The 15,482-nt window shown below is 39.0% G+C and overlaps 3 protein-coding genes across 4 annotated transcripts in view; 2 read left to right on the top strand and 1 right to left on the bottom strand.

The window, feature by feature from the left end:
• LOC135348976 (uncharacterized) overlaps positions 1 to 15,482 on the bottom strand; it is a 64,244-nt gene that overhangs the window by 47,933 nt on the left and 829 nt on the right. The gene's annotated exons all lie outside the window — the stretch shown is intronic.
• LOC135343701 (uncharacterized) lies at positions 1,019 to 1,842 on the top strand. Its single transcript, XM_064540730.1, has 3 exons — positions 1,019 to 1,091; positions 1,198 to 1,536; positions 1,602 to 1,842. The coding sequence occupies exons 1-3, from the start codon at positions 1,040 to 1,042 to the stop codon at positions 1,787 to 1,789; spliced, it is 579 nt and encodes a 192-aa protein (XP_064396800.1). The 5' UTR covers positions 1,019 to 1,039; the 3' UTR covers positions 1,790 to 1,842.
• Positions 1,609 to 3,311, top strand: LOC135343794 (complement factor H-like). Its single transcript, XM_064540841.1, has 5 exons — positions 1,609 to 1,876; positions 1,939 to 2,121; positions 2,174 to 2,380; positions 2,562 to 2,768; positions 2,928 to 3,311. The coding sequence occupies exons 1-5, from the start codon at positions 1,846 to 1,848 to the stop codon at positions 3,191 to 3,193; spliced, it is 894 nt and encodes a 297-aa protein (XP_064396911.1). The 5' UTR covers positions 1,609 to 1,845; the 3' UTR covers positions 3,194 to 3,311.

The following is a 15,482-nucleotide window of genomic DNA, read 5'->3' on the forward strand; positions in this document are numbered from 1 at the left end:
TTCACTATACTGTTAGGTGGCATGCAGGTGCTGCTGCTTTTGTGCCTATAGCTGATGTTTTTTGGTGGCAGTCTGTTTGTTGTGACACTTCATATCTTGCATTTTGTCACTTAATGGATAACCGAGAAAATGAAGGTGCATGATCATACCCTATAGAGGTCAAAACAAACGTTGAGTTACAGTCGAAACTGCATGGTTGAGAATTGATTACACTGAAATGTTTGTTTGCTTTTCATAATGGTTCTGAAATATTCAATTTTATTCATCACTTTCAATTCCTTTATGCATGATCACAGCAGCTGGCTAAACAAACACCCACACTCATTAAAAGACAATAAGACAATGACCATGCAAGTGTGTGTTTCCAAGCACATTTCATTTCCAGACATGCTTCTACTTTCATTTGCATTCTCCTTGCACATGCAAATTATATGTGAGGAGAGGTATATAGTATAGCAATTTAGTAACTATTTCACGATCTTTACATGCACACGTGCACTTTAATGAGAACCGGCTGGTATTATTATATACGTAAGGTGATAATATATCCACTGTCCTAATTGGCTTGAGATTCCATTATAATATAACTTATGATTAGCTCTATTTGCAGCTATAATTATGTATAGGATATACTACACCTCCTTCACTAGCTTCCCCTGAAGAGCGGCCTGGAATCGAGGCTACACCTTACTATGATACTGGGTTTTCAGCAATATCCCACAAAAAGCGTCGAGCGTTGGGCGTTCCTTATATGGTTATCTGTGGTCAACCATAAAGTGTAGATCTAGACAGCATCATGTCAACCGGTTGATGGGTCAATTTGAAGATTCTCGGCAACACTTTGATAAGACAGTCCAAACAGCTCTGTCAGAATTATAATCACAAATGTGTAAACATTAGATATCCTTTATAATTATCGTCAACACTTTACTTTCACCATTAAGTATAATGTAGATCCATAATTATTATCACACATAAATGTGTTTTTTTCTGACTTCCTGTATGGATTGACCTTTGTTTGAGCAAAACTCCTCCAGCAATGCAAATACAAGCAGTTATTATCATCATTCAGTTGTTTACTCTTGCTGCAGGTAAGGTCTATCAGTGTTCACTGGAACCATCACTATAGCCTAAAATATCTAGCTATAATTATGTACTCCTATAGGTCTAGATCAATCAATATTATATTTGTTTCAGCCACTCTGACATCCACTCCCACTGTGGCCTGTCCTGATGAAACTGTTACCTTCACCTGCACTCTGCCTGGTACTATGGGTGTATCCATTCGCTGGACAGTAACTCCACCACCTGGACTGAATGTGGGTAGTGCATCTGGATTAGTGAGTAACAATGTTGGAACATTTACTATTGGCTCTGATGGGTTTATGTTCCGGGCTGATTACTCCGGATTCAATGGAGGTATGGTAACATCTACCCTTACCACTCTCACCATGGTGACAGCGCTGGCTGGAGCTATGGTAGGCTGTAGAGTGTTAGGAGGAGCAGGGGAAGATCAAATACCCATCAGCGTGGCTGGTGAGTAATACAGAATTGTCAGAACAAAACTAATACTAACAGGGGTAGTATTTCTCAAAAAACAGATCCACCCTCCCCTCCACTGAACCCAAGAGTATCCTCCACTCTAACCAACTCAGCTCCTCTAATATCACTCTGGACTGGGACCCTCCCTCCTCTACTGGTGGTGTGTCTGTTAGCTATGTCCTCACCATCTCCCCAACACCTCTCTCCGGGTCACCAGCCACCGTGGAGACCACCTCAGTACAGATAACTGTCTCCTATAACACTCCCTACAATGTGACCATCAGAGCTGACAACTGTATTGGAATGAGTCAAGAAAGTCAAATTGTACATTTGAGTAAGCTATTTTGTGGTTGTACATACAACACACAGATAGTCATGTCCTTCTCTTTAACACAGTGGTGTGCCCCACACCATCTACTGCTGCTATGGTGACCATCACCAACACACCTTCAGTCACTATTGGTAGATCCGTGCTCACCTTCACTTGTAGTGGAGACAATGAAGTGAGGACCTCAACCTGTGGCAGTAGTGGGTGGTCTCCTGACCCTGGGACCTTTGACTGTGGCAGTCTGATTACAAGTGAGTTAATTATAATTATTGTTTCTATAATTTTATGGCTGACCTCCCCAAGTCGCTTGTGGTTCTCCTGCTGCACCGTCTAGAGGCAGTGTGGACGTCCGTGTTGGGACACCACCCTTCTCACTGGGTTCAGAGGTCACCTACCGTTGTGATGAGGCACTGTTCCCCCTTGATGTGAGGACCAGCACATGCACTGATGTGCGGGGTAGGGGAGAGTGGGTGGAGAATCCTGGGAGCTTGGTGTGCAGGGAGAGGCCAGGTGAAATGTAGCTGTTGATTATTTTCTGTGAATGTACGCAAAATGAAGGACTTCTTGTATACACAATTCTATTGCATGGATTATCAAGGATTTACTTTTCACTGGGTGCAAAAATAATTGTTATATATACAGTCGTGTACACTGAATCACTGTCTGACCGTTCCTATATATATATTATTAGTTAACTGCGCTCTACCTGTTGAGCCCTGCAATGGTGCTATAGTGGACTATGAGTTGTTGAATGAGACAGTGTTGGAGGGAACAGTGCTGACTTACCAGTGTGACAATAGACTCTCACTGACTGGACCCAACAACATCACTTGCACTAATGCTGGAGTCTGGAGCACTGAGCCTGACACCATCATGTGTGTACTTAGAATGAATGAAGGTGAAGGGCTTTACCATAGTATGACACACCAAATGCACTATGATCGATCCCACATTTCTAAAGCTAGCAACATTACATCAGTATAATCAAGCAATCAGTTTGCAGCTGATAGTTCCTTGCTCGAATGGGATCTAATGCATATACTCTTCCATCTCATAGTGTCTCCTGCCGTCCCCCTATCTACTGGTGCAGCAATATCTATCAGCGTGGTCATCACTTTCATTGTGACTATCGTCATTGAATTCCTCGCTCGGCTCCTAGTGACCCACTTTTGCTGTCGTAAGAAGGCAGTGTACTCCCCGGCAGCTGAAGGACAAGCTAACTTAACACCCACTGTACCAGCTGGTCCAGTTTATGAGGAGGTGTCACCCAAAGAGGAGATTGAGCTAAACACTAACAAGGCATATGGACCATTAGCATTGTGAAACTCGTTAACATTATCCATTATTATTAAACAAGTAAGTGGCAAGACAAATGAAATCATTATAGCTTTTAAAGACCTATATTGAACCTATATCGCTTAGTGTTTTAATTTTATAGTTTGAGTGACCTATATATAGATATGCTTAAGCTTGACTTCTACATTAATAGTATTATAATTATAACTATAATTATAGAGGCGTATAGGAAGATTCCAGGCAGCCTTCGAAACTCGGAAAAGTAACCTGGTACCGTATATAGAGGGTAATTTTCGTGGGGTATAAATTTCGTTATTTTCGTGAGCTATAGCTGACCTCCACGAAAATTTACCCCCACAAAAAATCAGCCTCAGTGGGCGTGGTTTCCCAAAACGCATGCGCGATATACGCAGCGCTACTATTAAAGTACAGAGAGACCAGAACAGCTGTGCCATTGCTCGAGTAACAGCTAACTAGGGCTAGAGACTGCTACTGCTGACATGGAACGTTATTTTAAACCTCTCAACCATACCATCTCTGCGCACTTAAGGCCCGGGTCCAGATTTCAACACCAAAATTTACACTATGTTTATACTGATGTATTATTTGCAATATACAGTGTATGCTGCATCAAAATGATCCAAAATGAAGCTCAATGTTTTCTTTTTCCAAAAAACTAATTAGCTTAATTCAATTATGCTAATTAGTCCCATAAATGGTGATGACGTCATGCCACTTTCAGAAAGAGAACTGCAAATACGGCGTTGAAGATGCCAAGATTAAGCTTCAAAAACAAGGCTAGATGAACATCTCATAGCTAGGTACTAGTATCCTTGATGGGAAGAGTAAGAGTTATTGTATTCTTGAGATACACAAAATAGCCTACCTCTAGGTTGGCTGTCAGAGCTAAAGAAGCTAGCATAGCTAAGAAAGTTTTGGACATTTTTACTTCCCATCAAGGAAACATAATCATAACAACATACTCTATCTTTTGAGGGCCTAAACAGCTACTCTTACCTTGTTTAAGTCCGCCGTATTTGTTGCCAAAGATAATCTATAATAGTTCTAGTAGCTAGCTAAGCAAATACATTGACCTTATGACGTCATGTGCAATGAATAACATTAATAAACATTATGAATCTCATTAACACTACACGATCTACATCATCTACATAAAATGTAGGCAATGAATAAAATTAATCTTATCAGTGCCTGACCCAGGCCTTAACTGCACAGAGATGGTCCATGGAATCAAAGATGGAATAGATCTACCTGACCCACATGGAGACCTGACGAAGGTAGTGCTATACATCTTCCATTAAAGAGGCTAACGATGCTGTAAGTAAAGTTATTGCAAAACAAAACGCTAAGAGAATTATGGTGGAGATGACGACTAAAATATTGAAATTTGCTGTTGAAAATGGGATAAAAGCCGCAGTTAACAAATTTCAAGATATGGTTTCAAAAGCTTCCGAAAACTGGAACAACACTATATGCGACTGGAAAGATTTGTATTTGAGAGAAATAAGCAAGAAAAGAAAGGCCACTGTTGATTGGAGACGACCTCGATAAAGGTACAAGCATATATAAAAGATTTAAGGAAAAGCCATGCTGCCGTTAACACAGCAATAGTTATTTCTGCTGGAGAAGGCATAGCTAGGGTCATGATGCTAGTCTTTTGTCGAGTAATGGTGGTTCTCTTGACATAACAAAAGATTGGGCTAAATACTTGATGAAACGAATGGGTTTTAGTAAGCGTAAGGCCACTACAAAATCTACTTTTGATAAAGTTCAGGAAATTTACGTTTCGTCCATTGTTGTTATGGAAGAAATCTCTCTTCATTGATAATCAACTGGGACCAAACTGCGACTCACTTTGTTCCAGTTTCTCAACGGACAATGGATGTGAAAGGAGCTCGTAGGGTAGAAATAGCTGGTTTGAATGATAAGGGTCAAATGACAATGGTATTGGCAGGAACTGCTAGTGGAGAATTTCTTCCCCCTCAATTAATTTACTCTGGCTTAACGTCAAAAAGCCTACCCAAAAATGTGAAATTTCCAAGTGATTGGCATCTAACAACAGCATCTACCCATTGGTCAAACGAAGAGACAATGAAACATTATATCGATAAAGTGATTGTTCCATTTATTGATACTAAAAGAAAAAAATTGAATATTCCCTCTGATTATCCGGCCGTAGTCCTATTTGATCAACTTCGATTTGCTGGAGAAACATCACATTTTCTACGTCCAGGACATGCACAGATAGGTTTCAACCAATGGATTTGTCAGTGAATAAGCCTGTGAAAGATCACCTTAAGCGTTTGTTTCAAACGTGGTATGCTCATCAGGTTGAAAACCAGATTCGACAAAATCCTAGTAAATCCATCTCTCCTATTGATCTTCGTCTCAGTATTATCAAACCTATACATGCACAGTGGCTTATTGAAGCCTATGATTACATTAAAAGTAGGCCAGATATTGTAATAAATGGTTTAAAGCAGCTGGTATTTTACTTTGTATTCTAAAGTTGTAATAAAATTAATAAGTACTCCGCATGTTCTAAGTATTGTGCAAAGACGACTCAGTCCTGCTTTGGCTTACGCCCTTTCTTGTGTCAAGCCAAGTCATTAATATAGATCATGCAGATAAGTCTATCTGCTACCAAATCTATCCTTTTAGTATGATTATCCTACCCAGTCGAACAAGAAATCAAACACATGCATAAGTTGATAGCTGCTTTTATACTGCTGTTTGCTTTATCAATAGGCATTGACAAATTATGCTTTTTTTTGCCTATTATTCCAGTTTGGTGTATACCCAGGCCATTATTCCAGTTTAAAGACATCACTCTCATTCTGAAAGTTGTAATACGTAGCATTACAGAAAGCTAAAATCCCACAAATGGCCACAAAACCAACAAAAGATACTAAGAGCTATTCTGTTTAACAGGTCATGCAGAGGGCAAAGTGCATGCCTGCCTATAGTGGCAGTGCTTACAGTACAGTACAGATCTACAGTTACTGTAATACCGTCATGTCTATAGCTACAATGTACATTCAGATATAGGAACACGCGAAATTACCTCTGCATGAGGGTCAAGTTTAGTGCCCTAATTATTCTCAATTATGCTATTTGTCAAGCCCTTATGATGGTATATACGATTGACATGTGTATTTATAAATGCCAACAGTTTGCTTTCAAACAATGTAGCTATATCCTATATGATCACAGCAGCTGCATGGCTAAACAAGCAACACATTAATAATAATAAATATTGCTATTATACTCGCCACATTAGTCAATACAAAGTATAATTATAAGCAATTTAGCTTCACTTTACTTATATAATTGTAGTACTAACTGCACCATAATGAAATGGATTGTTGCAGGCAAAGTTTAATTGTAGCAATTATATAAAATGTAATGCTTGATCTCTTAATTCTTTTAGCTCATGTATCATAATTTGAGTTTTTGTGTTTGTTTACGATTGTAGAATGTGCTTATTTCTTCTATCAATTTTTTCAAAGTTATGTCCGCAATTAATCCTCATGTCTGCAATTAATTCAACCACATTTCCAAAAATTAATGCATTTTCAAGCAGCCATTCTTTCCAGCACAAACTTTATATTGATAGACATGCACACTGCTTGATTTGTGCACAGTTTTGTTGCATGGGGCATATAGGTGCTCCTGCATGGCTGTACTATACAGATATAATAATACCGTGATCGATCTGTCACAACGAGGTGAACAGTTATAATTATGGTATATATATAAAAAAAATTATGTTCTACTGTATGCTGTAGCTGCATGCATAATGTTATTGGACATTATTATGTTAACCATGCCTGATTACAAATTTACATCATATCCATCACTTCATGTATTTAAAAAATATATATGCAGTTTATACAAACATTTTCCTATGAAAATTACCGCTATAATTATTACGGTATGTGAATGGATAAACCACACCTCGATCCAATAAACAGCATGCAGTGTATGTGGGCGTCTGCGCATGCAGAAGATAAACATGCCTGGCACATTGTAATTAAAGAACACGCCCAATAATTAGGCCCTGATTATAATTATGCTATTTTTTTCACCCATTATTCTTCTAAAAATACGTCATAAAAAGTCCAAAAAATGCTAAATTATAGACAAAATTTAGACATAAATATAGCACACAACTGACACACGACATAATAATATAATCAAGATTCTCTCAGTGTTATCTTGCTGACTTGACTGGTCCAACTTTAGCATTTTTTTGCCATGAAAACATCTTTATGCAAAACTTAATGTAATGATCTTTACCAAAAATGGACATTGATGCCTATTATTTTATTCTTTAGACACCGTCACCTATTATGCTAAAATTATTCCGAGCATAATTTATCAGGGCCTACCAATAATTATGTTCAAGGCACTAAATTTTCGCGGTTTTTGCGGATTAACCCTCGAATCTCGAAAATTTGGGGATCATGGTTTACTTCCAGTAGTGAAAGACTTCTCTATTGTAGGGATGTGGTAATTTTGAAAATAAAATCCGCAGAAATTTTGTGCCTCAAAATAACCCACTGCTATTATACGGTAATTAGAAGGCCGGATATTTGATGGATCGAGGCTCATGCAGGATAGCTATAGGGGAAGACACATCATACATGCAAACAAAACATATGGAATAAGCAAATCTACTTAACTATAAATGTTGGTATATAGCACTGCATATAATAATTATAGTGCTAACTCTATATAGACAAGGAACAAAAAGGTGACAGGTAATACACTTTTGGGGGGTTCTCAGTGTGTTCACACTAGCCTCGATCCCAGGCCGAGTTTTCGCTTTTATAACGGTTAGGCGAAGTACTAACCGTTATAAAAGCGAAAACTCGGCCTGGGATCGAGGCTATTTTCACATAATTATGCAGTTGATAAGTAATCTTAGAGTACCAGCATGAAGAGGGAAATGAGCAGGAACAGTAGCAAGCTAGCTTTAAATATCTTGGAACTTGAGTCCGTCGGCATACACGGATATCTTTGGGCAAAAGGGAGCAATTTTGATACTTCTTGGTTATCAAATCGAATCGAGTGCATTGATTCGCAGCAGTGCATATATATTTGTAGGTAAGAATAATAGGCTGTTAACTTGAGCATAAAAGAATAGCATATAGGCTTCTAGTCATGTTTTCTTGGATTTTAATTCGTAGATTTGCAAAAATAATGCTTCGTTTTCGACACAGTTTTGCTTACTTGTCGAATGCCATTGGAATCGATCGTTTTTAACAACAATTAATCATGGTCGATGATTACCCACTCTTCGAGTGAATGCATTAATGTTGTTCACCATGATAATTATGCCTCGGTGCGCATGCGCAAGCGAGGTATACGGTAGTGTGTTTGTGTGTGTCTGTCTGTCTGTGTGTGTAGACTGCTACAGCTGCTCAAGGATGAATCAAGTGCAAGTAAGAGTTTCTATAAGCTTCTAGTCATGTTTTCTTGGATTTTAATTCGTGGATTTGCAAAATAATGCTTCGTTCTCGAGTTATGCCTAGTTTTGCTTACTTGGAATGCCATTGCAGCCTTTTCAGAAGAGCACGTAGCCAAACTTGTTTACCGAGTGTTACTACTTAGTAGTTAGCTCTGCACTAGAACGCTAACTATTGGTAGCTGCAAGAGTGAGAAAAGAGCTGCAAGGCTCTGCTGATGGCAGCCATTAATTTTAGACTTGAATTTTTGGCATCGATCGTTTGTAACAACAATCATGGTCGATCATTACCCACTCTTTGAGTTTGCATGCAGCAAAATAATTATTGCAGTTATTAGTAGCTTTATGTTATGTAGCTTTGGCATCTCCACCGAGGCATCAGCACCTGCGGTGCTTTCATTAATAATGTGTGTATAAAAGCTATTATAGTAGCTTTATGTTATGTAGCCTTGGCACCTCCACCGAGGCATCAGCATGCACCCGCGGTGCTTTCATAATAGCTAGCAATCTGTGCCAAACCAAATGGCCGGTATATCGAGGTGGTCGTACTTCAGAGAGCCGGTGTCATAAAATTTTAGGCCCCCCATGAGATTGGGCCCCCCCGGGCCTAGAATTTTAACATTTTAGGCCCCCTCTTAAAATTTTTGGCCCCCCATTAACAGCGCAACAGCGCTAACATTATGTGACAGTGCATTCTCAAAATACACCAATACAGTCTTCTATGGTCTTCACAGTCTATGCAGTGCCAGTTACTGAATGCAGCTCTCCTCACACCACACATTTCATGCATGCATGTACAGTAGTATACCACTGGCCATCACACTGCACCATGTCATTCTATGAATCATAGGGGGGGCCCAAAATTTTATGACACCGGAATAGCGAGAGTATACATGCAGAGATTGAAATGCAAGATCACAAATTAATATATAATTATACACTACTAAAGTTTCACAGGTTCTATATAATAATATTATTATTCAATTGCAAGCTATATTGACGTATTGTTCTTCATAATTATAGTTTCATGAACAGTACAGTTGTTCACTGTTTCTACAGGACAGCAACTAGTGCTAGGAACAGAGACATCACAACAGCCAGAGGCATGGCAATTATTAGGGCAGCTCCTCCCACTGTGGTATCACACACTGCAGACGTACATCCGGAGGGCAACACTACACCGCCATAGTTTAATTCAAAATCAAAATAATCAACAAACTCAGAGACTAGTGACAGGCCATTGAGACAGCACGATATCTGCATTAAATGAATGAGTTATTAATAAAAGACTGTTCGAGGCATTTATATAATTGTGGAATGGCCTCTAACAGTATTTTGTTGTCGTTTGGTCAAATGACGTTATGTCTTCTGTTAGCCCATGGAGGACTGCGTGCTAATTATACCCTCGAAGACAGTGAAATTTCATGCTACCGTACGGGTAGAAAATTTCGAGGGTGTAAATTTTCGTACAATTCAATATTTTGTCTTATTTGGAAAATTTCGCAGGTAGTAAATTTCGTGGATTAGGGTGTGTCACTATCTCGCATGCGTAAACAAAGCCTTTCGCGGGTTTTAATTTTCGTGTTCTGCAGCCACCCACGAAAAACGCGAAATTAAAAACACCTCAAAATTTTTTACCCGTACGGTATACAGGTATACAAACCTATAATTATACAATGCAAGCACTAGGTTTCAAAGGCCGGTGACGGAGGCTAGACATAGGCTTGAAACCCTACCTCCTGCCAGGGACGGTCGGGCTCCGCCCAACTAAGGAGGTACGACAGGCGCGGTACAGCTCTAGTCTCGAGGCCAGACTCCTCCCGGGGAGAGGGTCAGAGTCATTTTCTTGGTTTTCAGACAGTCAAAAGTGGGCGTGTCGGAAATGGGCGTGGTGACGATGCTAAAACTGGCTGGCTATTATCTCTACTCCTATACAGATTTAGTGAGATTTTAAAGATTCTCTGTACTTGAAATAACATTTTTAGTTGATGTATACAGGAATTTAAGTTAGCCATTGCCTACTGGCATAGTTTTGCCAACTGTGTGCTATTGAACTTTGACCTGGATATAATAAGGAATGTGGGGGGGGGCCTCTACCTCCTGGGACCAAATTCTTTAACGACACAATTCAAAACTATTTAACTGCTCTGACTTCTAGGTTGTGAATCAGTTTTATCCTGTAAATTTTATTTTACATGCAAATTTAAGATGAAGGTGATTGGAATTGTTCTCGCCCTGGGACTATGCTTGGCAGGTGCTATGGGTCAGCCTGCATCCCAATTCTCTTGTTTCTTATTCGAGGTGCGGGGCCAATTCACCGAGGCCTGTAGGCAGAACTTCAGTGACGTCCTCCCGGTGAGTCACACAGCATATAATTATAGCTAGAATATATAGCATTAACCTTTTACATTTATATTACCATGCATTAGCTACGAGCTCGAGAACAAAGAGTCTACAATGATATACAACTTCAGAGTTTTTGCTCAGGCAGTTGTGCCAGTGAAATTAACTTACTATACTCCTACTTATACTCCCCAATTTATTGTCCAGAGGTTATTTGGCTCTATACTGAAACACGCCGAGCCACTTTTCTGACTTTCTGAGAGCCATGATTATAGAACGGGAACTGGAATAATTATGTTCAATCCTGGTCTATATACAAGCAATTAAGTATATCAGCCAATAAGTTATGTTGATATACTCAATCGACTGGAACTTGCTGAGAAACTTTTCTGACTTTCCGAGAGCAGTGGTTCGTTAACGGGAATCCAGAAAAATAATATATTCAGTGCTGGTCTAGACATGCATGCAGATATATCAGCCAGTATATGTTGATATATACTCAAGTTTACAATTCTGAGGTTACTTTAATCGACTGGAACTTGCTGAGAAACTTTTCTGACTTTCCGAGAGCAGTGGTTCGTTAACGGGAACCCAGAAAAATAATATATTCAGTGCTGGTCTAGACATGCATGCAGATATCAGCCAGTATGTTGATATAATTATACTCAAGTTTACAATTCTGAGGTTACTTTAATCGACTGGAACTTGCTGAGAAACTTTTCTGACTTTCCGAGAGCAGTGGTTCGTTAACGGGAACCCAGAAAAATAACATATTCAGTGCTGGTCTAGACATGCAAGTTCCAGTCGATTAAAGTAACCTCAGAATTGTAAACTTGAGTATATATATCAACATACTGGCTGATATCTGCATGCATGTCTAGACCAGCACTGAATATGTTATTTTTCTGGGTTCCCGTTAACGAACCACTGCTCTCGAAAAGTCAGAAAAGTTTCTCAGCAAGTTCCAGTCGATTAAAGTAACCTCAGAATTGTAAACTTGAGTATATATCAACATACTGGCTGATATCTGCATGCATGTCTAGACCAGCACTGAATATATTATTTTTCTGGGTTCCCGTTAACGAACCACTGCTCTCAGAAATTCAGAAAAGTTTCTCAGATATCAGCCAGTATGTTGATATATACTCAAGTTTACAATTCTGAGGTTACTTTAATCGACTGGAACTTGCTGAGAAACTGATGTAGGAGAGAGGGATTGGAAACGGAAGTGGGCCTCGGAAAACATCCGCGCCTCGCTTTCTTGTCTTCTTTTCTTGCCTCAAATGAGGAAAACTCATTGTAAGCGGTGAAAGAAGAGGGAAAGAGACACAATCAACAGTGCATTGGTACATGGTAATAGTAAGGAGAATGTGCAGAGCTATAGTGGTATTGGATACTTGTTTCACAGTAGATATAAAATCATCAGAGGATGCTTAGTTCCCTGAAATTGTGAATGTATTTGTGACTGTCAGAGGCTTCTCTTTTGCTGCCAACTTAAAATTAAATGAAAAAGAAAACCATCAAGAAGTCCACTAGTTTGAGGCAATAACCATGATCATTCACACGACAAGATACATAATACACCATGTAACTTTCTTAATTGTTTTCACTTTTGATGAATCAGTTGTACGAAGTTTCTATATATACTAGGCTGGTGAGCGTGTATACATTTCAATTTCCAATTCATTAAGTATAATTACATACACTTGGAGACAGCAAAACACTCCACAGCACTGCCAGTTGCTTTCTAAGTGTAAAACGAGTGGGATCAAACCGAACAACATTAACAAAAACTTACACGATAAAAATGATTATTACAGCTATAATTATGATTAGTTTAGCACTCTAATCAGACAGTCTTAGATGGAGAGAAGCTGGTGAGGCATACAAGAGTGTATATATAGCCGGAACAGCCAATAACATTTACGAGGGCGGTGACGTGTAGGGGTGTAGAGAGGAGGGGTATTCTTCGGTATTCTTCTGTCTTCTTTTCTTCAGCGTACTCAGTAAGTTTTGGCTTGCGAGGTATTGCTATATAAAATATAGATGAAACAGCATTTGTAGTAGTTAAATACAGGCCCTTCACCACAATCTACTACCGGGCCAATAACAATTGTGAGGTAAAAATAGGTGACTACACATTCATGCACACAAAAGCTATACATCCACCTGATCCAAAACTAATGCTCTTGGGGTGATCACCAATCATAAGGGAATGTATGCCTAAAATTAAAATTTCTGTAACGCTTAGCATATTCCCAAAAAAGGGATCTTTAGTGGTGCTCTTTAATTCAACTTTTTTCTAGCACTAAATTCTACCAGCTGATGTATGACTAATTTTCTTTGGCTTGGGGTGATACCACATGATTTACCAACAAGCATATTGAAGTATATGACCTAAACATTAATCATTTCAGAGAAAAAGGGATAAATGTGTACAATACAAGATTAAACTTACCTAAATTCAATGAAGAAGATAGTTGCAACGGTAAATAGAGCTTGAATAATGGTTATTCACTATCTATATAAAGCACAGTTGCACTGGATACTGGAAAACTTGACAGAATACTAGTGACAACTCATAAAATCCAAGATTTGCAATAATCTCAGTTACCCGCGAGGTTACTGGGGAATAAATTAGCCCTCATTAAGCGAGGCAAGGATGTTTATCGAGGTCATATGTGAAGTACATTGAAATCTACTTCCGTTTCCAATCCCTCTCTCCTACATCTATGGCCTAACCGTATAATTTATAATAATAATTATGCCTTGAGGCGTAGCCGCAGGAGGGATATGGTAAAGCTGACTGGTGTGTATTCCAGCAGTAACTGCTCAACGGTTGCAATGCGACGAAAACTAACAGCTTCTAGCCACGTTCTCTTGGATTTTGATTCGTGGATTAGCAAACTAAAGCTTCTTTCTCGAGTTATGGCTAGTTTGACTCACATTGAAGGCTGTTGCAGTCTCTTCAGAATCTTTCATAGCATCATCTGTTCGCACAAACTTTCTATTCAACATATGAGTTAGCCTTGCACTAAAGCGCTAGCTTTTTGTTAGCTACAAGACTCAGAAAATATCTGTTAAAACAGCTATAGCTAGCTAGCTAGCAGTACAGTAGCCATTTGTGAAATTGATCTCTTTGGACACACCCTTTAATTATTCCTGTGGATGTAATGCGCATGCGCGCTCATTCCCCATGTGTGAGAAAATAATATCCAAGATCCAGATCCTCCTGGCCGGCAGAATCATCTTTGTCTTGGAGGGCCTGGTAAGCCACAAAACACTACCATAATTATAGATAACAATATGCATGTACACAGGTCTTTTCTTCTTAGATATTATATACACTGGACTACAGATTCTGGAAGAATCAATTTTCTTCTTTCTTGAGGTCCTGGTAAGCCACATAATACAATAAATAACAACAATAGATGCATGTAAATAAGTCTTTTCTTCTCAGTGAATTTATATAGATAAGCTAACTTTAATATAAAATTCATTATAGATAACACTCTAATACTTTTGAGCGAAAGCAAAAATATGGCGAGAGGCATTAGCACAGCGCCAGCTTGAACACTATATAGTTATATTACAGTAGAACCTCGCTAATCCGAATAAAGCCAAACCAGACCCCATCCGAATACCGTATAATATTATGCTTAATCAGGAGCCGCGGCTATACTAAATGTTTCGAAGATGAAATTTCCGTAATTGATTATGATCATTAACGAAGACACTTTTGTACATGTATTATGATATTACTGTGGCCAGAAGGGAAGCTGCTAGATCTAGCTAGAATAGTCTTTTATCTCAACTTTCTCCAATACAGTGAGTCTTGTGAGCTCTCTCTTCGTTTTCTTTGAAGTGGCCATTGTGTTAATGTTTTGGGCGATAAAATTATTGCTGATTCAGCAAAGCAAGTTTTTTTTTGAAACAAGTGATGACAAAGTGAGTGAGGGCAAAGTGGGGGCAGAATAAAAATTACATGTAGATAAAAATAAATTAAGAATTAAAAATGACTAAGTGAGTCCATCTATAGAGCAGGAGGCATGCGCAGTATAGTCTATTCTACTGACTGCCCCTCCTCTTTTCAGTTTGCAATTTTATCCGAATTTGCGAGGTTTCGGATTAAAGGGGTCCGGATTAGCCAGGTTCTACTGTATCTTAACTATGGTTTTATAATATTATTATGCATGGTTCTATAATTACTAGAGCACTAAAGTGCAAACCCTCGGCTGGTGACATGATTAAAAAGAAACCAAAAATATAATGCAGTGCATATAGTGATGTTGTACGTATGACTTGCACAGCAACTCAGGAGCAATAAAACTAAACCAGACTGGAGGCATGCTGAAACATTTGAGAACAGGTAGTGGTACTATAGATATATGCACTGTGGATTAGTGGATTAGGATCACAGTAAAGAAGCCTGGAGTCTCAGAGAAGTATGGCTCCAGGTTCTGCATGGAGTAGGATCCCAGT

The sequence above is a fragment of the Halichondria panicea genome, chromosome 1, assembly GCF_963675165.1.
Source record: "Halichondria panicea chromosome 1, odHalPani1.1, whole genome shotgun sequence".
Lineage (NCBI taxonomy): Eukaryota > Metazoa > Porifera > Demospongiae > Suberitida > Halichondriidae > Halichondria > Halichondria panicea.